This window comes from Scyliorhinus canicula, chromosome 10, assembly GCF_902713615.1.
Source record: "Scyliorhinus canicula chromosome 10, sScyCan1.1, whole genome shotgun sequence".
Lineage (NCBI taxonomy): Eukaryota > Metazoa > Chordata > Chondrichthyes > Carcharhiniformes > Scyliorhinidae > Scyliorhinus > Scyliorhinus canicula.
This window is the reverse complement of record NC_052155.1, coordinates 10,434,569-10,457,942: the sequence shown is the minus strand read 5'-3', so window position 1 is coordinate 10,457,942 and position 23,374 is coordinate 10,434,569. Positions and strand designations below refer to the sequence as shown.

Sequence of the window (23,374 nt, the reverse complement as noted above, 5' to 3'; positions counted from 1 at the left end):
GGTTGGGATTGTTCTCGCTGGAGTTCAGAAGAATGAGGGGGGTCTCAAAAAGACTAATAAAATTCTAACAGGACCAAACAGGGTAGATGCAGGGAAGATGTTACCAATGATGGGTGTGTCCAGAACCAGGGGTCACAGTCTGAGGATTCAGGGTAAACCATTTTGGACAGAGATAAGGAGACATTTCTTCACACAAAGAGTGGTGAGCCTGTGAAATTCATTACCACAGGAAGTAGTTGATGCTAAAACTTTGAATATATTCAAGAGGCGGCTGGATATAGCACTTGGGGAGAATGGGATCAAAGGCTATGGGGAGAAAGCAGGATTAGGCTGTTGAGTTGGATGATCAGCCATGATCGTGATAAATGGCAGAGCAGGCTCGAAGGGCCAAAAGGCCTCCTCCTGCTCATATCTTCTATGTAACCATTTGACTTCATAACTGTTTGGGTGCCAGTTACTGCCTGTGTGTGTGTGCCAGGCTCTGCCAACCCGGACCCACCCACTAGCCAATCAAAAGAGTGTGGACAGACAACAACGGTCCCTGGCGCTGTGAAGCAACAGTGCTAACCACTGTGCTACCGTGCTGCCTAAGCTGCGGACACTAACTGCAGATGTGCTTGCCCAGGATCACACCGGTGTTCAGGAGATCCCACACTCTACAGTCGCAGCACATCACCTGTCCCTGCGGCCTTTAGAATATGTTCATTAATTAATTACTTTCTCATTAATGAATTTATACTTAATATACCCTTCTACTCCCAATATCCTTTACGACTGCGAGTGAATCTTAATACTACCAATATCCTTACAATTATTCATAACTTACACACTCTTGTGTGCACCAACCAATCGCTTACTTATTTCCTTGTGATCTTGCACTTTGTGTTGTTTTCGAATGGATTTTCGCCGTGTTTTCATTCTCCCACTGCTCTCGCCTCTCACCCTGTTTTCAAATAGACCCCCTACCCTCTTACACTGGGCGGAATCTTACCAGAATTTGACAAACTGTGAGGCTCAGGCGGGAAACTGGGCTGCAGCTCTCCAGTGACCCAGTTTCACCTCCAGATCTCTAAAGAAAAATAATGAGCGGGCGTGGTTTGCGCCATTACTCTGGCGGGGGCGGAGCCTCACAGGGCCGGTAATCGGCTCCACGGAGATCAGGGCGCCATCTTTAATCGGCGCCCGCCGATCAGCACTGAAACATACTGGCCCCCGGCCCCCCAATGGGGGTATCGGGTCTCTCCTCACCCACACTGACAATTACCGGCGGCATTCCCGTCGGCCCTACTTTCCCCTGACAATCATCGCCGGCTTTCCCCCATCACCACCACAGAAGTATGGCTGGCACCTCCCGCCAGCCCCCCTCAGTGTCCCCTGCTCCCCCCACCACACATAAATGAATACCCCCCCCCCCCCCACAAATGGGGCTCCCACTAGGGCCCACCTCTAGCACTGCCCTGGCACAGGTTGGCACTGCCCCCTGACTGATTCTCGTTTGGTCAAACCTGTTGTCAACCTCGCTGACGCAACCTGAATATTTAGGGAGGGAGGATCATGTGGCATGAGGCCCATTAATGCTATTTGAATCCATTAAAATCTATTTAAATTAGGGTGTGAACCTGGTGATGTTGTCAGCGAGGAGCAGGGAAATTCTGGAAATGCCACAAACGTTTCCTGATTCTCTCCAGATATTGCGTCCGTGTTTCCAATCCCAAGTAGTGGCTCAAAACCGCCCCCAGTGTTTTAAAATGGACACATGCCTGATGATGCCTCTCACACTGTCTTCACCTCTCGCACCATTTTCCCTACATTTACACTCCACTTTCTACATTTAGGCTACATTTGCTTCACAGCTCCAGGGTCCCGGGTTCGATTCCGGCTTGGGTCACTGTCTGTGCGGAGTCTGCATGTCCTCCCCGTGTGTGCGTGGGTTTCCTCCGGGTGCTCCGGTTTCCTCCCACAATCCAAAGGTGTGCAGGTTAGGTAGATTGGCTATGCTAAAATTGCCCTTAAGTGTCTGCGGTAGTCGGTATTAGAGGTACCTAGGTTGATGCTGGAAGATCATTGGTGTGGGAAGTACCTGAGACAGTAAGATCATTGGTCAAGCCTGCCTGCTGGTTCCGCCCAGTAAGGCGGAGTATAAGAGTCTGTGTCTCCCTAGTTGCTGCATTCTGTACCTGCGCTGCTGGGGGAAACATCTAGTCCAATAAAGCCTTCAATTGTACTCCAATCTCGCTTCGAGAGTTATTGATCGTGCATCAGTGTCCAAAACAGGTTAGGTGGGGTTACGGGGATAGGGTGGAGGTGTGGGGATAGGGTGGGTGTGTGGGCTTGGGTAGGGTGCTCTTTCCAAGGGCTGGTGCAGACTCGATGGGCCAAATGGCCACCTTCTGCACTGTAAATTCTATGATAATTCTATGATTTATTTTAACAGTGCACGTTCTGTCTTTACAGAAAATATCTTCCAACTTAAAATATACCCATTCAGAGGCTCTGTTCAATATTAAAAGCAATCGACTCATAATTATATTAGAACATAGAACATAGCAAAAATACAGCACAGAACATGCCCTTCGGCCCACAATGTTGCGCCGAACCTTTGTCCTAGATTAATTATAGATTATCATAGAATTTACAGTGCAGAAGGAGGCCATTCGGCCCATCGAGTCTGCACCGACTCTTGGAAAGAGCACCCTACCCAAGGTCAACACCTCCACCCTATCCCCATAACCCAGTAACCCCACCCAACACTAAGGGCAATTTTGGACACTAAGGGCAATTTATCATGGCCAATCCACCTAACCTGTACATCTTTGGACTGTGGGAGGAAACCGGAGCACCCGTAGGAAACCCACACACACACGGGGAGGATGTGCAGACTCTGCACAGACAGTGACCCAAGCTGGAATCGAACCTGGGACTCTGGAGATATGAAGCAATTGTGCTAGCCACAATGCTACCGTGCTGCCCTTAAGAACAAATTAATCTACACTCCATCATTCTACCGTAATCCATGTACCTATCCAATAGCCGCTTGAAGGTCCCTAATGTTTCCGACTCAACTACTTCCACAGGCAGTGCATTCCATGCCCCCACTACTCTCTGGGTAAAGAACCTACCTCTGACATCTCCCCTATATCTTCCACCATTCATTTTAAATTTATGTCCCCTTGTAATGGTTTGTTCCACCCGGGGAAAAAGTCTCTGACTGTCTACTTTATCTATTCCTCTGATCATCTTAGAAACCTCTATCAAGTTGCCCCTCATCCTTCTCCATTCTAATGAGAAAAGGCCTAGCACCCTCAACCTTTCCTCATAAGACCTACTCTCCATTCCAGGCAACATCCTGGTAAATCTCCTTTGCACCTTTTCCAAAGCTTCCATATCCTTCCTAAAATGAGGCGACCAGAACTGCACACAGTACTCCAAATGTGGCCTTACCAAGGTTTTGTACAGCTGCATAATCACCTCACGGCTCTTAAATTCAATCCCTCTGCTAATGAACGCGAGCACACCATAGGCCTTCTTCGCAGCTCTATCCATTTGAGTGGCAACTTTCAAAGATCTATGAATATAGACCCCAAGATCTCTCTGCTCCTCCACATTGCCAAGAATCCGACCGTTAACCCTGTATTCTGCATTCATATTGATGAAGTTGATAAATGTTAATTGTGTTCATGTAACATGCTAGCTAATGTCTACAATATTCAATTAGCTACCAACCATAATTAATTATTGATGAAATAGCTAATAGGATATGTCAAACATTAAATGATTGGTGCATTATATTTCTTTCAGGCAACTAATTGAAAATTAAAAATTTATTTGATCTCCTCTTTCCCCCTCTTCCCCACCCACAACACAATCTCCATTTCAGGTCACTTCTCTGCACTGTTAACTATCACCCTGGTCACTATTTATCCTTCAATCAACCTCAGAGATAAACAGATGAAGTAATTATTATCAGGTGGCTGTTGGTGCGAACTTGCTGTGCACAAATTGGCTGCCACGTTTATAACCTTCTCATTGAGACTGAGTTTGAGTCCGGTAGGGCTCCTGACATTACAGCATTAGTCCAAAAATAGACAAATTTGCTGAACCCAAGAGATGAGATGAGGTGAGAGTGACTGTCCTTGACATCAAGCTACATTGTACTGGGTGTGGCATCAAGGAGCCCTGGCAATGAAGTCAATGGGAATCAGGGGAAAAGCTCTCCGCCTGTTGGAGTCATACCTGGTACAAAGGAGGATGGTTGTGGTGGTTGGACGTTCACAGAATCGCAGAGTCACAGAAAAATACAGCACAGAAGAGGCCCTTCAGCCCATCGAGTCTGCACCGTGCATGGAAGACACCTTACCTGCCTATCTAATCCCAGTTGCCAGCACTTGGCCCATAGCCTCAAATGTTGTGACGTGCCAAGTGGTCATCCAGGTACTTTTTAAAGGATATGAGGCAACCCGCCTCTACTACCCCCCCCCCCCCCCCCCCCCCCCCCCCCCCCAAAGACAGCGCGTTCCAGACCCTCAGCACCGTCTGGGTACAAAACAATTTTCCTCAAATCCCCCCCATCCTCCTTGTGTCCCCTCAAAATTGACCCTTCGACTAAGGGGAACAGCTGTTCCCTATCCACCCTGTCCATGCCCCTCATAATCTTGTAGACCTCAATCAGGTCGCCCCTCAGCCTTCTCTGCTCCAGCGAAAACAACCCAAACCTCTCCAACCACTCTTCATAACTTCAATGTTCCATCCCAGGCAACATCCTGGTCAATCTCCTCTGCACCCCCTCCAGTGCGATCACATCCTTCCTATAGTGTGGTGACCAGAATTGCACACAGTACTCCAGCTGTGGCCTCACCAAAGTTCTATACAATTCCAACATGGCCTCCCTGCTTTTGTAATCTGTGATGTGCCGGCGTTGGACTGGGGTGGGTACAGTAAGAAGTTTTGCAACACCAGGTTAAAATCTAACAGGTTTGTTTCGAATCACTAGCTTTCGGGGCACAGCTCCTTCCTCAGGTGAGTCTCATGAAGGAGCTGCGCTCCGACAGCTAGTGGTTCAAACAAACCTGTTGGTCTTTAACCTGATGCTGTAAGACTTCTTACTTTGTAATCTCTGCCCTGATTGATCAAGGCAAATGTCCCATATGCCTTTTTCAACAACCTATTAACCTGCCTTCTGCCTTCAGAGAGCTACGGACAAACACACCATGTCCCTTTGTTCCTTGGAACTTCCCAGTGTCAGTCCATTCATTGAATATTTCCTTGTCAAATTACTCATCACCTCACACTTCTCAGGGTTAAATTCCATCAGCTACTTTTCTGCCCATTTGACCATCCCGTCCGTATCTTCCTGGAACCCAAGACACTCAACCTCACTGTTAACCTCCCGGCCAATCTTTGTGTCATCCACAAACTTACTGATCCTACCCCCCACAGAGTCATCAATGTCATTTATATAAATGACAAACAATAGGGGAGCCAGCACAGATCCCTGTGGTATGCCACTGGACACTGGCTTCCAGCCACTAAAGCAGCCGCCTGTCAGCACCCTCGGTCTCCTACAGCCAAGCCAATTTTGAATCCACCTTATCAAGTTACCCTGTATCCCATGTGCATTTGCCTTCTTTATCTGTCTCCCATGTGGGACCTTGTCAAAGGTTTCCTGAAATCCATGAAAACTGCGTCAATTGACAGGGCAGCACGGTGGCGCAGTGGTTAGCACCGCTGCCTCAAGGCGCCGAGGACCCGGGTTCGATCCCGGCCCCGTGTGGAGTTTGCACATTCTCCCCATGTTTGCATGGGTTTCGCCCCCACAACCCAAAAAGATATGCAGGGTCGGTGAATCGGCCATGCTACATTGCCCCTTAATTTGCAAAAAAAAGAATTGTGTACTCTAAATTTATTTTTTAAAAACGACATCAACTGCATTACCCTCATCTACACACTTAGTCACATGCTCAAAAATTCAATCAGATTTGTTTGGCATGACCTCCTGCTGACAAAGCCATGCTGGCTATTCCTGATCTAACCCTGCCTCTCCAAGTGGAGATAGATTCTCTTCTACAGGATTTTCTCCAATAGTTTCCCGACCACTGAAATGAGACTCACTGGTCTGTAGTTCCCTGGCTTATCTCCACAACCTTTCTTAAATAGTGGGACCACATTCTCCAGTCCTCTGGCACCTCCTCCGAGACCACAGAGAAATTAAAAATTTTGGGTCAGAGCCCCTGCAATCTCCTCCCTCACCTCACACAGCATCCTGGGCCACAATTCATCTGGACCTGGAGATTTGTCCATTTTTAAGCATCTAATACCTTGTCACTTCCTTTGACAATTTGCTCAAGAGCCTCACAATCTCTCTCCCTGAATTCCATATCTACCTTCTCATTCTCCTGGGTGAAGCAGATGTGAAATATTCGTTCAACACTCTAACAATGTTCTCTGGCTCCACCCACAGATTTCCCTGTTGGTCTCTAATGGGCCCTACTCTTTCCCTAGTTATCCTCTTCCCATTGATATACTTACAGAATATCCTGGGATTTTCCCTTCTTTTACCAGCCAGACCTTTCTCATATCTTCTCATTGCTCTCTTAATTGCTTTCTTAAGTTCCATCTTGTACATTCTGAGCTCCACTTATGCCTCCGTTTATTTGCTCCCCTTGTACTCGCTAAAGGCCTCTCTTTTTAATCACCTCAGTCCCGGGACATCACTGCAGGAGTTCCTCAGGGTAGTGTCCCAGGCCCAACCATCTTCAGCTGCTTCATCAATGATCTTCCTTCCATCATAAGGTCAGAAGTGATGACTGCACAATGTAATAATAATAATAAGTCTTTATTGTCACAAGTAGGCTTACATTAACACTGCAATGAAGTTACTGTGAAAATCCCCTAGTCGCCACATTCTGGCGCCTGTTCGGGTACACTGAGGGAGAATTCAGAATGTCCAATTCACCCAACAAGCCCGTTTTTCGGGACCTGTGGGAGGAAACAGGAGTACCCGGAGGAAACCCACGGAGATACGGAGAGAACGTGCAAAGAACAGTCTCAGTGATGGCCTGAATATGAGGTCAGATGCCCAGCTTGGCATCAGGTAGGATACCAAAATTGTGCACAGTCTCGTCTCAGGCAGTTACCAATGCGATGGATGAAGTCGATGGCGAGGGATTGAAGCTTGGAGTGAGGAGCAGAGGCGATGATCATTTCACGATGAATCATTCACAATAAACTTAGTGAGCAACATTGGGCGGAATAGTGCAACTTGAATTATTCTCATTTTAACTGCTGTAAAGGAGAAAAGAACCCTGATCATATCTCCAAAGTACATTCATACATTGGACCGGGGGGGGGGGGGGGGGGGGGGGGGGGGGGGGGGTGTTGGGGAGTGCACGGTGGTGGTGAGTTCTAAGTACAGGAAACCTGGACGTTCAGATCTCTCAATCATCCTGTTGCGTCTGGGGTGGGGTGCAGATGGTAATGGCGGGAGGGGAAAGTGGTGGCGTGGGGCGATTTACAGGGTAGCTTGTCGGGGCCGACGGAAACATTTCCTCCTGACCCACATGCCGTGCTGTGAAGACAAGCTTTAAGGCTTCGAGCTAACTTGAGGGCCTTTATTAAAGCTGAATTCTAGCAGCAGAGGGAACAACTGTGAAAAGACCTCGCCAAGGCCATTAAAGAAGCAGTGACGAGACCTCCGGTGGCGGCCATGGAGGAGTAGGTCGCGCATTCGGCAGCTCCCATCTGGAACCGACTCTCGGAACTTTTTCAGGAGTTTCCATGGACTTTGTGGGGCAGATTGGTGAAGCGAACACTGCCAAAAGGATTCCCTCTCTGTTGTATGGATAGCTGGAACAGGAGTGGCCGGGTGCAGCGTTTAACTCCCAGCAGACAGAAGCGTGCGGAGCGGGCGCCGAGGCACGGCATGGCGGCCGGTATAGACCAGGGTCCATGGGCGCAGTGGTCACAGGAGCAGCAGGAGTTCCTTAGGGGCTGTTTTGCTGATCTTAAAAAGGGCATGCTGGCCCCGATGAAGGCATCAATAGACCAAATGATCACAACTCAGGCAACACAAAGGAAAGCGATTAAGGAGATGGAGAGAAAGCTATCCGACCATGAGGACGAGTTGGTCGTATTAGCCCTTAAGGTGGAGGCGCAGGATTACCTCCACAAGAAGTGGCAGGAGAGGCTGGAGGACGTGGGAAACAGGTCCAGGAGACAGAACTTGAGAATTGTGGGCCTCCCCGAAGGTGTGGAGGGGTCGGATACGGGAGCATTTGTGTCCAAGATGCTGGAGACGCTGATAGGGACGGGGGTATTCCCTCGACCCCTGGAGCTGGACGGGGCGCACAGAGCTCTCTCGAGGAAGCCCAAGGCGAATGAACCGCCGAGGGCCACGGTGGTGAGATTTCATCGCTTCTCGGGCAAGGAACTTGTCTTGCGGTGGGCAAAAAAAGAACGGAGCGGCAGGTGGGATAACAGCGTGATACGCATCTACCAGAACCTGGGTGCGGAGTTGGCCAATAGGCATGCTGGATTCAACTGGGTGAATGCGACCCTCTTCAGCAAGGGGGTGAAACTTGGGATGCTACACCCAGCGAGGCTATGGGTCACGTACAAGGAACGGCATCACTATTTTGTGACGCTGGACGAGGCGTGGTCATTCGTCAAACAAGAAAAGCTGGACTCAAATTAAAGGACAGTGAAGCTTTGGTGGAATGCGGCGGTGGGACTGGGTAACACGGTACCATTTCTAATATAAGATTGTGTACAATGTTGGGTGCGTGTAAGGGCTGTGGTGGTGGCTGGAGGGTGCAGTGCTTTCGGCAAAGTTGAGATACGGAGGGGGGAGTAGGCTCTGTACTTAGTGCTGATTTTCGGGAAGTTGGAGCCTTGGTTCAACAAGTGTCTCCTCACGGGGCAATGTTAGTGTCTTCTGTTTATTTTTTTGTTTCGTATTACTATTTACTCACTGGGGCTGGAGAGGTAGTTTAATTGGTTTATTCATGTGGGGAGAAGGGTCCGAACAATGAGGCGACAGTCTGATCGGTGCAAGGGGTGGGAACTGCCAGGGTCAGCATGGGTCAGCTGACTCTCGGGAGCATAGTGGGGGGTGAGCAAGTGCCCAGCTGGTGCTTGGCGGGGGGTTTTGGGTCGTGGGGCTGTGGGGGGGGGGGGGGCAGCGGAGGGAGGGATGCTGCTTTGCTGGCAGGAGGTATCAATTTCGGGGTACCAATTGAGGGTCGGGGCGGCGGCTCCCTGTGGGGGCGCTCGAGGAAGCGAAGGGTGCGGGCTCGAGGTTGGCCAAGAACGGGCGATGGCTAGTCGTCGGGGGGGGGGGGGGGGGGGGGGGGGGGAGAGAGTTACCCCCCCCCCCCCCCCCCCATCCAGGCTTACCACGTGGAATTTGAGGGGTTTGAATGGGCCGGTCAAAAGAGTGCGCGTGTTCGCGCATCTAAAGGGTTTAAAGGCAGACGTAGTGATGCTTCAGGAGACACATTTAAAGCTCGCAGATCACACGAGATTGAGAAAGGGATGGGTAGGCCAGGTGTTCCATTAATGGCTGGATTCGGAGACCAGGGGGGTAGCAATTCTGATCAGTAAGGGTGTGGCATTCGAGGCTGGGAGAATTGTGGCAGATAAGGGGGGCAGGTATATAATGGTGAGTGGAAAGTGGGAGTGGGTCCCGGGTGGTGTTTGTGAATGTCTACGCTCCGTATTGGGATGATGTGGAATTATGAGACGTAAGCTGGGCAAAAGTCCAGACATAGAGTCACACCGCCTGATCATGGGGGGAGACTTTAACAGAGTCATTGACCCCGAGATGGACTGGTCGAAGTCCAGGACAGGGAAGCGACCAGCAGTGGCTAAGGAACTGAAAGATTTTATGGAGCAGATGGGGGGGGGGATCCCTGTAGGTTCGCGTGGCTGAGAGCGAAGGAGTTTTATTTTTTCTCCCACGTTCATAAGGTTTAGTCCCACATAGACTTCCTTGTCTTGAGCAGGGCGTTAATCCCAAAGGTGGCGGGGTCAGAATACTCAGCAATCACAGTCTCGGACCATGCCCCGCACTGGGTGGACCTGTGGCTCAGTGAGGAGAGAGGGCGGCGCCCACTCCGGAGACTGGATGTGGGGCTGCTGCTGGCAGACAAAGGGGTTTGCGGGCGGATTAGCAGGAAATCCAGGATTACCTGGAAGCAAATGATACGGATGAGGTAGCAGCAGCAACGGTCTGGGAGGCTCTGAAGGCCGTTGTCAGAGGGGAACTCATCTCAATTCCATCCCATAGGGAAAAGAGAGAGAAAGAGCCGAGAGGGAGAGACTGGTGGAGGAGATACTCCGAGTGGACAGGAGATACGCGGAGACCCCCGAGGCGGGGCTACTGAGGGAGCGGCGGAGTCTGCAGGCGGAGTTTGAACTGCTGACCTCTGGGTAAGCGGTAGCACAGCTGAGGAAGGCAAGGGGGGCAGTCTATGAGTATGGGGAGAAAGTGAGTAGAATGCTGGCACACCAACTGCGAAAGAGGGAGGCGGCCAGGGAAATCGGGGGGAGTAAAGAATAAGGAGGGTAACACGGTCTTGGATCCAAGGGGGGGTGAACAAAGTCTTTAAGGAGTTCTATAGTAAGCTATACGAGTTGGAGCCCCCGACGGGAGCGGAAGTGATGAGGCAATGTTTGGACCAGTTGAGGTTTCCAAAGGTGGAAGAGGACCTGGTGGAAGGGCTGGGACCCCGATTGAATTGGAGGAGATTGTCAAGGGTATAGAGGGCATGCAATCGGGTAAAGCCCCGGGGGCTGGACTGTTACCAGGTAGAATTCTATAAGAACAGGTGGTAGACGAGGCCTCAGTGGAGGAGCTGAAAGATAAATGGGAGGAGGAGCTGTGTGAGGAGATTGAGGAGGGGACGTGGGCGGATGCCCTAGAAAGGGTGAACTCCTCAACACGCAGTCTCGCGTGTGACTTTAAAGTTGGGACATGCTCCCGCTGTCACCGGCAGGGAGGGTGCAGACAGTGAAAATGACTGTCCTCCCCAGATCTTTGTTTGTCTTTCAGTACCTCCCCATCTTCATCCCCAAGACCTTTTTTAAGCGGGTGAATAGGATCATTACGGGCTTTGTGTGGGCGAAGAAGACCCGCGAGTAAGGAGATCGCTGTTGGAGCACAGTCGGGGGGGGTGGGTGGGTGTGGGTTGGCGCTGCCGAACCTTTGCAACTACTACTGGGCGGCCAATATAGCTATCATTAGGAAGTGGGCAATGGCTGGGGGGGGGGGGGGGGGGGGGGGGGGGGGTCAGCATGGGAGCATCTGGAGGCGGCGTCATGTAAAGGTACTAGTCTGGGAGCTTTGATAATGGCTCCTTTGCCGTTCTCACCGACCCGTTACTCCACAAGTCCGGTGGTGGTGGCGACACTGTGGATCTGGGGACAGTGGAGGAGATACAAGAAGGTGGAGGGAGCGTCGGTCTGGACCCCGATATGCAACAATCACAGGTTTGTCCCGGGTAGGATGGATGGTGGGTGTGGTGATATACTCAAAGACGAGAGAGTAATACAATAGTGGCTTTATTGCTGTGCGATGCTATTCCTCCATCTGCAACTGTAGACTAGGGTTGGGGCCTCACGGTAGCATGGTGGTTAGCATCAATGCTTCACAGCTCCAGGGTCCCAGGTTCGATTCCCGGCTGGGTCACTGTCTGTGTGGAGTCTGCACGTCCTCCCCGTGTGCGCGTGGGTTTCCTCCGGGTGCTCCGGTTTCCTCCCACAGTCCAAAGATGTGCGGGTTAGGTGGATTGGCCATGCTAAATTGCCCGTAGTGTAAGGTTAATGGGGGGATTGTTGGGTTACGGGTATACGGGTTACGTGGGTTTAAGTGGGGTGATCATTGTTCGGCACAACATTGAGGGCCGAAGGGCCTGTTCTGTGCTGTACTGTTCTATGTTCTATAACCACTGAAGTGATGTGTACTTGCAGTAGGGGGATGTATGCCTGTACCTGTAATACAGGTTCCTCCGGTAAGCCCCTGCCAGCTAGCTCCGCCCACAGGGAGCTTGTGTATAAATATGCGTGTGAGTCACTCAGACCCTAGTCTACAGTTGCAGATGGAGGAATAGCATCGCACAGCAATAACGCCACTATTGTATTACTCTCTCGTCTTTGAGTATAATTGTTAGCGCTACAGTGGGTTCCAGAGCTGGCAGAGGACAGGCATCAGAAGGATGGGAGATCTGTTTATAGACGGAAGCTTTCCCAGTTTGAAGGCGCGAAAGGACAAATTTAATCTGCCGCCGGGAAACGCCTTTAAATATCTGCAAGTACGAGCCTTCCTGAAAAAACAGGTAGTGGCCTTTCCGACGCTGCTGCCACTGAGGATACAGGAGGGTGGTCTCCGGCACCTGGGTGGGGGAGGGGAGGGTGTTGGATATCTACCAGGAACTACAGGAGGCGGAGGAAACCCCGGTGGATGAGCTCAAGGGCAAGTGGTAGGAGGAGCTAGGTGAGGAGTTGGAAGCGGGTCTGTGGGCAAAGGTCCTGGGCAGGGTTAATTCCTCCCCATCATGTGCCAGGCTCAGTCTAATTCAATTTAAGGTGGTCCACCGGGCACACATGGCGGCAGCGAGAATGAGCAAGTTTTTTGGGGAAGAAGACAGTTGTACGAGGTGCCAGGGCAGCCCTGCAAACCATGTCCACATGTTTTGGGCATGCCCGGAGCTTAGAGTGTTCTGGCAAGGGTTCACAAGGGCAATGCCCAAGGTGCTTAACCCACGGGTGGTGCCGAGTCCGGAGGTAGCGATCTTTGGAGTGTCAGAAGACCCGGGAGTTCAGGGGGCGAAAGAGGCCGACGTCTTGACCTTTGCCTCCCTAGTAGCCCGGAGACGGATTTTATGAATGTGGAGGGACTCGAAGCCCCCGAGTGCAGAGACTTGGGTTACCGACATGGCTGGGTTTCTCAGCCTCGAGAAAATAAGGTTTGCCTTAAGAGGGTCTACGCTAGGGTTCTCTCGGAGGTGGCAGCTGTTCGTCGACCTTTGCGGGTAAAATTAAAATGTCAGCAGCAGCAGCAATCCGTAGGGGGTGGGGATGAGTGCTTCATTGGGATGGTGTGGGGAAGACTGGGTCGCGTGGGGTAATGTCTATTTAATTGTTATTGTATATTCTCTTTTTGCACTATGTTAATGTTCACTCTAGTTTGTTTTGTTATTATGGTTACTGCTGTTTTATTATGAAAAATTCTGCAAAACCTTAATAAAAATACTTTTTAAAAAATTGAATCAATGTTAGAATTGAAGGTACTCGGCCTTATTATAATAGGAACAATCTGTCCACTGCGAGAAGACCACCATGTCTCTCTCTGCATCCACTAACACCGTACCTTCGACGGGAGATGGGTTTGAGTTTCAGATTTATAGATTTTCAACTTTCCGCTCGACCCATTCCATTTTTTTTTGGGGTGGGGGGTTAGGTTTGATCATGAGTTGTCACTGAAATATGGACACCATGCTGGGTCAAACTACTTTGGGTAATAGGGCAGTTGGTCGAAACACAGTTTACACACAGGATACGTGCACGATATGCGGTGTCAGAATTAGTCTGGTTTGTTCATGTAAGGCGAGACTGCGTATTGATCAATAATGCAGTTGGAAACAGTCACGTTCCTTTTGGACGGAACAATCCGTGCCTCGTTGATCATCGAATATGGCAGGGATAAAAACAGAAAATGCTGGGAAAACTCTGGCAGGTCTGGGAGCATCCGTGGAAAGAGGAACAGAGTTAACGTTTCGAGTCCGCATGACTCTTCGAAGGAGCTGAAGAGAGGAAGAAATGTGATGAGTTTAAAAATGTTGAAGAGGGGGATGGAGCAGGTGGATCAAAAGAATGGCGGGGGACGGGTGACAACGCAGTAGAGATTTGATAACGGTGCCATGGAACACGAGACAACGGGCGAGACCATCCAGTCCCGGCGACAGCGCACCCCCACCACGGGTTGCTCGGGGGCGTGGGCTGGATTCAATGGGAAATCCCATTGACAGTAGTGGGGCCAGAAGATGCCGCTGCCGGCCAATGGTGTGTCACCTACAGCCGCCGAAATCACGGTGCGGGGAGGCCAGAGAATTTCACTCAAAGACAGTAGCAAAGAAAGATAGTGTTAAAGACTAAGGTAGGCGTTAATAGTGGCGTAAGTTGGATGAGGCAACAAATGAAATGGAACTGGGGACAAGGGCAGCTTTGAGAGAGAATGAGTCAGTGCTGCTGGAGAAAGAGGTTGAGTGTGTACATATGGTGGTGCATGGCCCTGAGTGTGGAGTGTTGAATATGGCAGGTCAAGTTGACAAAATGATTAATAAACTACATGGGTTCCAGATTTTATAAATAGAACAGAGAACAGTACAGCACAGAACAGGCCCTTCGGCCCTCAATGTTGTGCCGAGCAATGATCACCCTACTCAAACCCACATATCCACCCTATACCCCCCCCCCCCTCCTTAACCTTACTTTTTAGGACACTAAGGGCAATTTAGCATGGCCAATCCACCTAACCCGCACATCTTTGGACTGTGGGAGGAAACCGGAGCACCTGGAGGAAACCCACGCACACACGGGGAGGATGTGCAGACTCCGCACAGACAGTGACCCAGCCGGGAATTGAACCTGGGACCCTGGAGCTGTGAAGCATTTATGCTAACCACCATGCTACCCTGCTGCCCCTACATAGGGGCATAGAGTACAAAAATAAGGAAGATATGGTGAACTTTTATAAAACAACATATTGATCTCAACTAAAGTATTGCGTCCATTTCTGAGCATTACACTTTAGGAAGGCTGCAACGGCATTAGAGAATGCGCAGAAAAGATTTATTCGAACTGCCTGGAGATCAAACCTACAAATCAGTTGTGATTTGTGGAGGCACCACTGGTGATTTTATTCTTTCATGGGGTGATGAGGTCAGGCCAGCATTTGTTGCCGACCCCTAATTGCCCTTGGATTGAATAGTTTGCTAGGCCATTTATGTGGGCAGTTAAGAGCCAACCACATTGCTGTGGGTCTGGAGTCACATGTAGGCCAGACCGGGTAAGGACGGCAGATTTCCTTCCCTAAAGGGCATTAGTGAACTCGAGGGGGTTTTACGATAATCATGGTGGCATGATTGGGATGTTTAGCACACTGGGCTAAATCGCTGGCTTTGAAAGCAGACCAAGGTAGGCCAGCAGCACGGTTCGATTCCCGTAACAGCCTTCCCGAACAGGCGCCGGAATGTGGCGACTAGGGGCTTTTCACAGCAACTTCATTGAAGCCTACTCGTGACAATAAGCGATTTTCATTTTTTCATTCATTCAATCATTTTCAATTTCAGATTTTATGAATTGAATTCAAATTCCACCAGCTGCCGCTGCGGGATTCGAACCAGTATCGTGAAAACGTTGGCTGAGCCTCTGAAACCTGGTACTTTACGATGGGGCAAACAGCTCCTCTCTCACTTTCACCAGTTCAAAGCTGTAGTTGCTGCTGACAGCCCGCACAATAAAAACGAATCAAGAGTTCACCTATTGTTCAAGGCTCAGATCGACCCTTGGAGTTTCCGGGGATTAAAGACAACTTTCCATCGCTATTACGATCCCAGACCTGACCCCAACAGCGGCTTGGATACTGGGCAAAGACCCCAATATTTTATTTGAATTTCTTAAGACTGTGAGGAAAGGATACCTCGGTCCAGAAGCGATTTCACACAAAATTAGGTATATTGTATATTAAAATAAACATTATTACTGCCAGTATTAAAATATCTTTAACATCTTACAAGAAAATAGTTTACAATTACCCCTTAACCAATGTTAATCAATCAATACAGTAACACTATAACCCTTAACTGCTATCTTTACTTCCACTCAAACAACAGAACCATCTCAGCTACCAATCCACAGTTAGCACTCAGGAATACATGTTGTAAAGACATTTATTTGAGAAAGAGAGATCTTTGGAGACTGCTGGAAAGAAAGGGACCTGACACCCTCTCAGAATAATGCAGAATCTCTGCAGAAGCTTTCAGCTCCTCTTCCAGCCAAAAACGAACACTGAAAACCTCAACAACCGACTGCTTTTTTAATCATAAATTTAGAGTACCCAATTAATTTTTCTAATTAAGGGGCAATTTAGTGTGGCCAATTCACCTACCCTGCACATCTTTTGGGTTGTGGGGGCGAAACTCACGCAAACATGGGGAGAATGCGCAAACTCCACACGGACAGTGACCCAGAGCCGGGATCGAACCTGGGACTGCGGCGCCGTGAGGCAGCAGGGCTAACCCACTGCGCCACCGTGCTGCCCCTCAGACTGCTTTAACCCTGGGCTCCTCCCATTAATTACATCACCTCACTAGGCTGAACATAATGGGCAGGATTCTCCGTTAGCCGACGGCGAAATCGGGAAAGGCGAATGGGTGGAGAATCGGTTCCGACGCTGAAACCGGGGCAGGTGTCAATTTGACGCTAAATCGCTTTTCTCCGTCACCTTGGCAGCCAAATCGGTTCCGGAACGCACAGACAGTAAACACCGCTTGCATTTCGTTAGCAGGCCCGACCCGGTATTCTCCGGGGCCAACGCGATTCTCTGCCTCCGATGGGCCGAGTTCCTTTTTTTTTATTGAACAATGACCCATTTAATGATTAGTAATCAGTAAGTTATTTAATTGCTGTTACAGCGCCCTTTGACCTTCTCATGTAACTTTTTGTTTTTAAGAGAATATTTTATTGAGGCATTTATAATTTTAACGTTTTAAACAGAGATCCAACACACGCAAGAACCCCGAAATAACACACTGAACTCCCCCCATCCCTAAACCTTATCTACCCATACACTAGATTCCCTGCCCTTATCCATCCCTTGCATGCCTCCCCCCTCCCACGCAGCAAAATCCGTCTCCGGGCCATCAGGGAGGCAAAGGCCACAACATCGGCCTCTCTCCCCCACTGGGCTCCCGGATCTTCGAACAGTCCAAATATTGCCATCTCTGGCTTCGGAGCCAGCCTCCCTCCCAGGACCTCTGACATGACATCTGAAAATCCCTGCCAGAATTCCCTGAGCCTCGGACATACCCAGAACATAGGTACATGATTCGCCGGGCTTCCCCCACACCTGTCCTCCACCTCCTCAAAAAACCTGCTCATCAGGGCCACCGTCATGAAAATGAAAATGAAAATCGCTTATTGTCACGAGTAGGCTTCAATGAAGTTACTGTGAAACGCCCCTAGTCGCCACATTCCGGCGCCTGTATGGGGAGGCTGGTACGGGAATCGAACCGTGCTGCTGGCCTGCTTGGTCTGCTTTAAAAGCCAGCGATTTAGCCCCGTGAGCTAAACCAGCCCCTATGAGCCCTGTGGGCCACCTTGAACTGGGTCAGGCTGAGCCTGGCACACGACCAGGATTCATTGACTCTCCTCAGGGCCTTCTCCCATAACCCGACTTCCAACACCCCACCCAGCTCTTCCTCCCACTTCCCCTTCACCTCCCCAATTGGGACCCCTTCCCACTCCATCAGTTCCTTGTACATTTCCGAGACCCTCCTAACCCCAACCCCTGTTTTAGACATCACCTTATGATGGGCCGAGTTCCCAATGGTTCGGTTCATTTGCGCTTTTAAAAATCGTGAAACGGGCGTCGTGGCTGCTGAGCGAGAGAGAGGGGGTATGGAAAGTGTCAAACGTCGCTATAATTTGCTGACAGTTGTGCCGCTAGCCGGGGGGCTTCTGCCAGGTAGAGTAGCGGGGAATGGCCAGGAGGTGGACTGTGAGGTCGGGGTGGACGAGCAAGGAACACCATTGTCGCAGCTGGTACAGTAGCCATGCGCTCACAGCTGGTTTAGCTCACTGAGCTAAATCGCTGGCTTTTAAAGCAGACCAAGCAGGCCAGCAGCACGGTTCGATTCCCGTACCAGCCTCCCCGGACAGGCGCCGGAATGTGGCGACTAGGGGCTTTTCACAGTAACTTCATTGAAGTCTACTCGTGACAATAAGCGATTTTCATTTCATTTTTCATTTTTTCAACAGCCCACTGTGAACTTAATGACACGGGTCGTATAGTTGTCCCCCCAGGGAAACCCTCTAGATGCCCTCTGGCCCTTGCCGACCCATCAGCTGTATGGGTGCACTCCAGCACAACCTGTCCCACCTTTTTGGCTGGGTGAGTGTGTGTGGGGTGTGCAATGTGTATGTGCGGCTGCAGCTTGTCAGCCTCCCGAGTGTCAATCATGGACCCGGCGAATCCCACACCAATTTTCATTGGAATTGATTGTGTTCCACGTGGCCCCGATACTAGCCCCTCAACGGTAGCGGAATCGGTCTAGGTATGGTGGCAATTTTTCTGTCGTGAAAATCCACGCATTCTGCGTTGGCGTCAACACTGAGTCTCAGAAATGGAGAGTCCAGCCCAATGTCTCTAATTATCTACTCCGCAAGGAACCCTCTTAATGTAAAAGTCCATTAGCCCAAACTTTTACAAAGCTTTAATTGCACCTCTGGCTACAAAACCCATGGCTGTCTTTAAAAAACATGACAGCAGCAGTCACACACACGGTATCCCAGGCTTTTAACCCTTACTGTGCCAAATACATATAATACACATATCTGAAATTGCGACATTCATCACACTCTGCCATGAGCAACATCATTTGGAGAAAACTCCATGTTTACTTTTATACTTTCTTTAAGTACTTTTTTTCCTCTGTTTTCAAAAATATTATCAGTTGCTTGGTGACACAGAACATGAATATTGCTGAAAAGAGAGACATATTGTTAAAGGCATTGCACTGATCAACAGCCTTTCGTCCTGTGGAGGAAATTGCTGCGATCGTTTGAAATTTGACATTCTTGCATTTGTCCCGATAGGAGCAAGATGAAAGCTCTTTGCCGGCATGTCTCTCCTCTCAGTAATAACAAAATATCGTGCACAGGGTTAAAGGCTGTTTGATCAACCGTCAAGAATCATCCAATTTTGTGCTGTGAGGATGGACATGTCAGGTGACCAATGACGGGGTGTGGGGGCAGGGCAGTTTGAGGTAGGAGGTCATGTGACTTAGACTGACATCATTCTATGCCTTCATGTTTTTATAGGGACAGGGCGGGAAATGGGGAATTGAGGAAGTTGTTTCAACCATGATCTTGCTGAACGGCCCAACAGGCTCGAGGGGCTGAATGGGCAACTCCTGTTCCTATCCCATTCCTCTAGGAATATGGCCAAGCCTAGTCAAGGGACAAGTTTGTCCTCCAGGGAGAAAGAAGCTACTTGCCATAAATGCAGCTGACAATAGTTCTAATTGTAGAATGAACGAATGTCATTGGTGGAACAAAGGGCTGGAGCCCGGTGCCTTTGACACAGTCTACAATTTTCAAAGTGCTGATAGAGGGGAGGGAATGGGGAACTTGCTTGTCCTATCTAACCCTAACCCTAACCCTAACCCTAACCCTAACTCCTTGAGGAACTTTGTAAATGGGCTCGAGGACTCCAAATCCAGACATAACTACATAGTGCATAGCTGTTGTGCTCACGGTGGCACAGTGGTTAACACTGCTGCCTCACAGCGCCAGGGACCCAGGTTCAATTCCAGCTTTGGGTGACCGTCTGTGCGGAGTCTGCACGTTCTCCCCGTGTCTGCGCGGGTTTCCATCCGGGTGATCCGGTTTCCTCCCACAGTCCAAACATGTGCAGGTCAGGTGGATTGGACATGATAAATTGCCCCTTTTTGTCCAGGGATGTGCAAGTTAGGTGGGGCTGTATAGATAGGGTGGGGGGATGAGGCAGACTCGATGGGCCGAATGGCCTCCTTCTGCACTGTGGACATGCCATGGTTTTATGGCGCAAAGGAAAAGTTTTTTTCTGATATGGGAATTATGGAGCTGTGGGGGAATCTCACACCTGATTGAGTACATTATCATTCTCCTTATGTTCCCTTATGGGATGTGAAATACCAGTATTGGTTGCCCCTCCTTAATTGTCCTTGGACTGAATGGCTTCGGCCACTTCAGGGGGCATTTAAGAATCAACCACATTGCTGTGGGCCTGGAGTCACATACATGTGGGCCAGACCGGGTAACGGTGGCAGACCTGCTCCCGTACAGTACATTAATCAACCAGATGGGTCGTTACAACAATTAATTCCCGTACCAGCCTCCCCGGACAGGCGCCGGAATGTGGCGACTAGGGGCTTTTCACAGTAACTTCATTGAAGCCTACTCGTGACAATAAGCGATTTTCATTTCAGTTTCATAATGCTAGTTCCTTGGTCACCATGACTGAGGTTAGCTTTTATATTCCAGAATTATCAATAGAATTTAAATTCCGCCAGCCGCCATGGTGGGATTTGAACCCGTGACCCCAGAGCATTAGCCCAGGCATCAGAGAAACTAGTCTAGTGACATCACCGCAGCACCATCATCACCGCATTACCTGTAGTCCGGCTGTGTAGACATTGCTGGAAGGGTTTACGCTGCTGGCCCTTTGAGGTGCTGCCTGCTGTCTTTGGCAAGGCAGTGGCTGTTCCCATTGTGGCTGCCATCCACCATTACCACTGGCAGCAGGCTGGCAACCCCTGCATTCTGGAGACACTCCGAGCTATGAATTCGGCTCCTGCCTAGTTCGGGCATTTACAGTTCAAAACTGGGTCACAGTTTGCGGGACGGCACAGTTGAGGCGTGGAGTTGGGACCCGGAATTCATTGAAAATCCGCCCCAAGTAATCGAGCGGATTGTCTGAAATTCAACCAACGTTTTGCCCCCCCCCCTGGAGGAAAGCTGCACTTCACTTCACTTTCTAAGCGAAGACGGCAGCGCGGTAGCATAGTGGTTAGCACAATTGCTTCACAGCTCCAGGGTCCCAGGTTCGATTCCCGGCTTGGGTCACTGTCTGTGCGGAGTCTGCACGTTCTCCCCGCGTGTGCGTGGGTTTCCTCCGGGTGCTCCAGTTTCCTCCCACAGTCCAAAGATGTGCAGGTTAGGTGGATTGGCCATGCTAAATTGCCCTTAGTGTCCAAAATTGCCCTTAGTGTTGGGTGGGGTGACTGGGTTATGGGGGTAGGGTAGAGGTATGGGTTTGGGTGGGGTGCTCTTTCCAAGAGCCGGTGCAGACTCGATGGGCCGAATGGCCTCCTTCTGCGCTGTAAATTCCAAGAGAGGCTGGCGACCAGACTAACTTTCCCCCAGAGGAAAACATTTCGCAAAATGAAATGAAACGAAAACCTGAATATCAATGCTCACCGCAGTATCATTGGTCATGTAGACTAGAATATCTGCCGAGTGTCTGCCATTGATGTACCTGTAGCAGTTCCAGACGCAGCCAATTAGGTATGCCTAGAAAATACAGAAAGTTAACCTTTTAATTTCTATTTCAATACAGATAGATTGTCCACATGTTACGTTACACAACTTTGACAACCCCATTGGAGTAATACCAGCCCAAAAGAACCTGTATCAAAATATCTTCAACATTTTAGGCTTGGTTTCTGAAATTGTTGCTTATTTATGTTTGTTGGCACGGAGGAGAAAGCCTGCTCGGTTTTGTGAGTGTAGAGTGTCACTGTCAGGGCTGCAGGCTTGAGCTTTCTCTGACAGCAAGTTCTGGGAGTGGAGGAGGTGCTTAGATTGGGGTTTTCCTATTGGTACACAGCTGGCGTGATGTCTTTCCTCTGCCACATTGCCAGGCAATGGTACCCACTCCGCTTTTTCAGATTGCCACTGTTTCCCTGCCTCCCCACCCCACTCATTCACACCTCCTCCAGGCCGACCTTTTGTTTCTCTACTTGCCTCATTACCGTCGCCTTCTGCCATGCATCTTCACCATTCTTCTAATTTACTCACGCCTGCCTTCCATCCTTGTGGTGAATCACAGTAGCGTAATTCACACTGTATTACTATGTCTCTGTAAGCTCGGCACACGAGCAGTTGTGCTGCTCTGCCACTAGGGGGAGATGCACTGGGAGTGTACGGGAGTTTGTACTGGGCTCCACCCGTGGCTCCACCCACGGCTCCTCCCCCCCTAACCGGATGTATAAAGGTTGATGCTGAGAGCCTGCCTGCAGTTCATCTGGAGTTCATCGTGTCACAGGCAGGCTCTGTTGTAAGACGATTAAAACCACTGTTCACTTCTAACCACGTGTCGCGTGAATTGATGGTCTCATCAATCCTATCACCGACTTTCCCTCTATTTCTTTCCCGGCCTCTATCCTTGCTTTTAAAAAAAACTATCCTAATGTTTATTGTAATTCTGGCCGCTATCCAACCAAGCACCAGATCAACTGAACCCTACTTCATCTGTTAGCATCATTGTGGGTGCCCTGGGTCAGGATTGATAGAGGTTTTTGGAGGTGAGGCTGTTGCTAAACCTTACCTTTCATTGAAGATTCTACTAACTATGTACAGTACAATGCTTAGCAGGAGGCTCTGCATAGAACTGTCCCTCGGCATACTCTGTTGTCATGTGACTGTACATCACTGATGATGTAGGCTCTCTATTTACATATTTAACATTTATATTTAACTGCTGCCATGGGGGAATTAAACCCACAATTCCGTGGAGTACAAACCCAGGCCCACAATCCCAGACCATATAAGGATGTAAGCTGTACAAAACTTGGTAAGGCCACATTTGGAGTACTGTGTGCAGTTCTGGTCGCCTCATTTTGGGAAGGATATGGAAGCTTTGGAAAAGGTGCAAAGGAGGTTTACAAAGATGTTGCCTGGAATGGAGAGTAGGTCTTACGAGGAAAGGTTGAGGGTGATAGGCCTTTTCTCATTAGAACGGAGAAGGATGAGGGGCAACTTGATAGAGGTTTATAAAATGATCAGGGGAATAGATAAAGTAGACAGTCAGAGACTTTTTCCCCGGGCGGAACAAACCATTACAAGGGGACATAAATTTAAGGTGAATGGTGGACGATATCAGGGGAGATGTCAGAGGGAGGTTCTTTACCCAGAGAGTAGTGGGGGCATGGAATGCACTGCCTGTGGAAGTAGTTGAGTCGGAAACATTAGGGACCTTCAAGCGCATATTGGATAGGTACATGGATTACGGTAGAATAATGGAGTGTAGATTAATTTGTTCTTAAGGGCAGCACGGTAGCATTGTGGATAGCACAATTGCTTCACAGCTCCAGGGTCCCAGGTTCGATTCCGGCTTGGGTCACTGTCTGTGCAGAGTCTGCACATCCTCCCCGTGTGTGCGTGGGTTTCCTCCGGGTGCTCCGGTTTCCTCCCACGGTCCAAAGATGTGCAGGTTAGGTGGATTGGCCATGATAAATTGCCCTTAGTGTCCAAAATTGCCCTTAGTGTTGGGTGTGGTTACTGGGTTATGGGGATAGGGTGGAGGTGTTGACCTTGGGTAGGGTGCTCTTTCCAAGAG

At 49.7% G+C, this 23,374-nt stretch overlaps 1 protein-coding gene across 4 annotated transcripts in view; it reads right to left on the bottom strand.

Annotated features, from left to right (window-relative positions):
* laptm4b (lysosomal protein transmembrane 4 beta) overlaps nt 1-23,374 on the bottom strand; it is an 86,029-nt gene that overhangs the window by 13,320 nt on the left and 49,335 nt on the right. For all 4 annotated transcript variants that reach the window (XM_038808594.1, XM_038808595.1, XM_038808593.1 and 1 more), the window contains exon 6: nt 21,235-21,327. In XM_038808594.1, the coding sequence (XP_038664522.1) occupies nt 21,235-21,327 (93 nt within the window). The remainder of the gene's footprint in view (nt 1-21,234; nt 21,328-23,374) is intronic.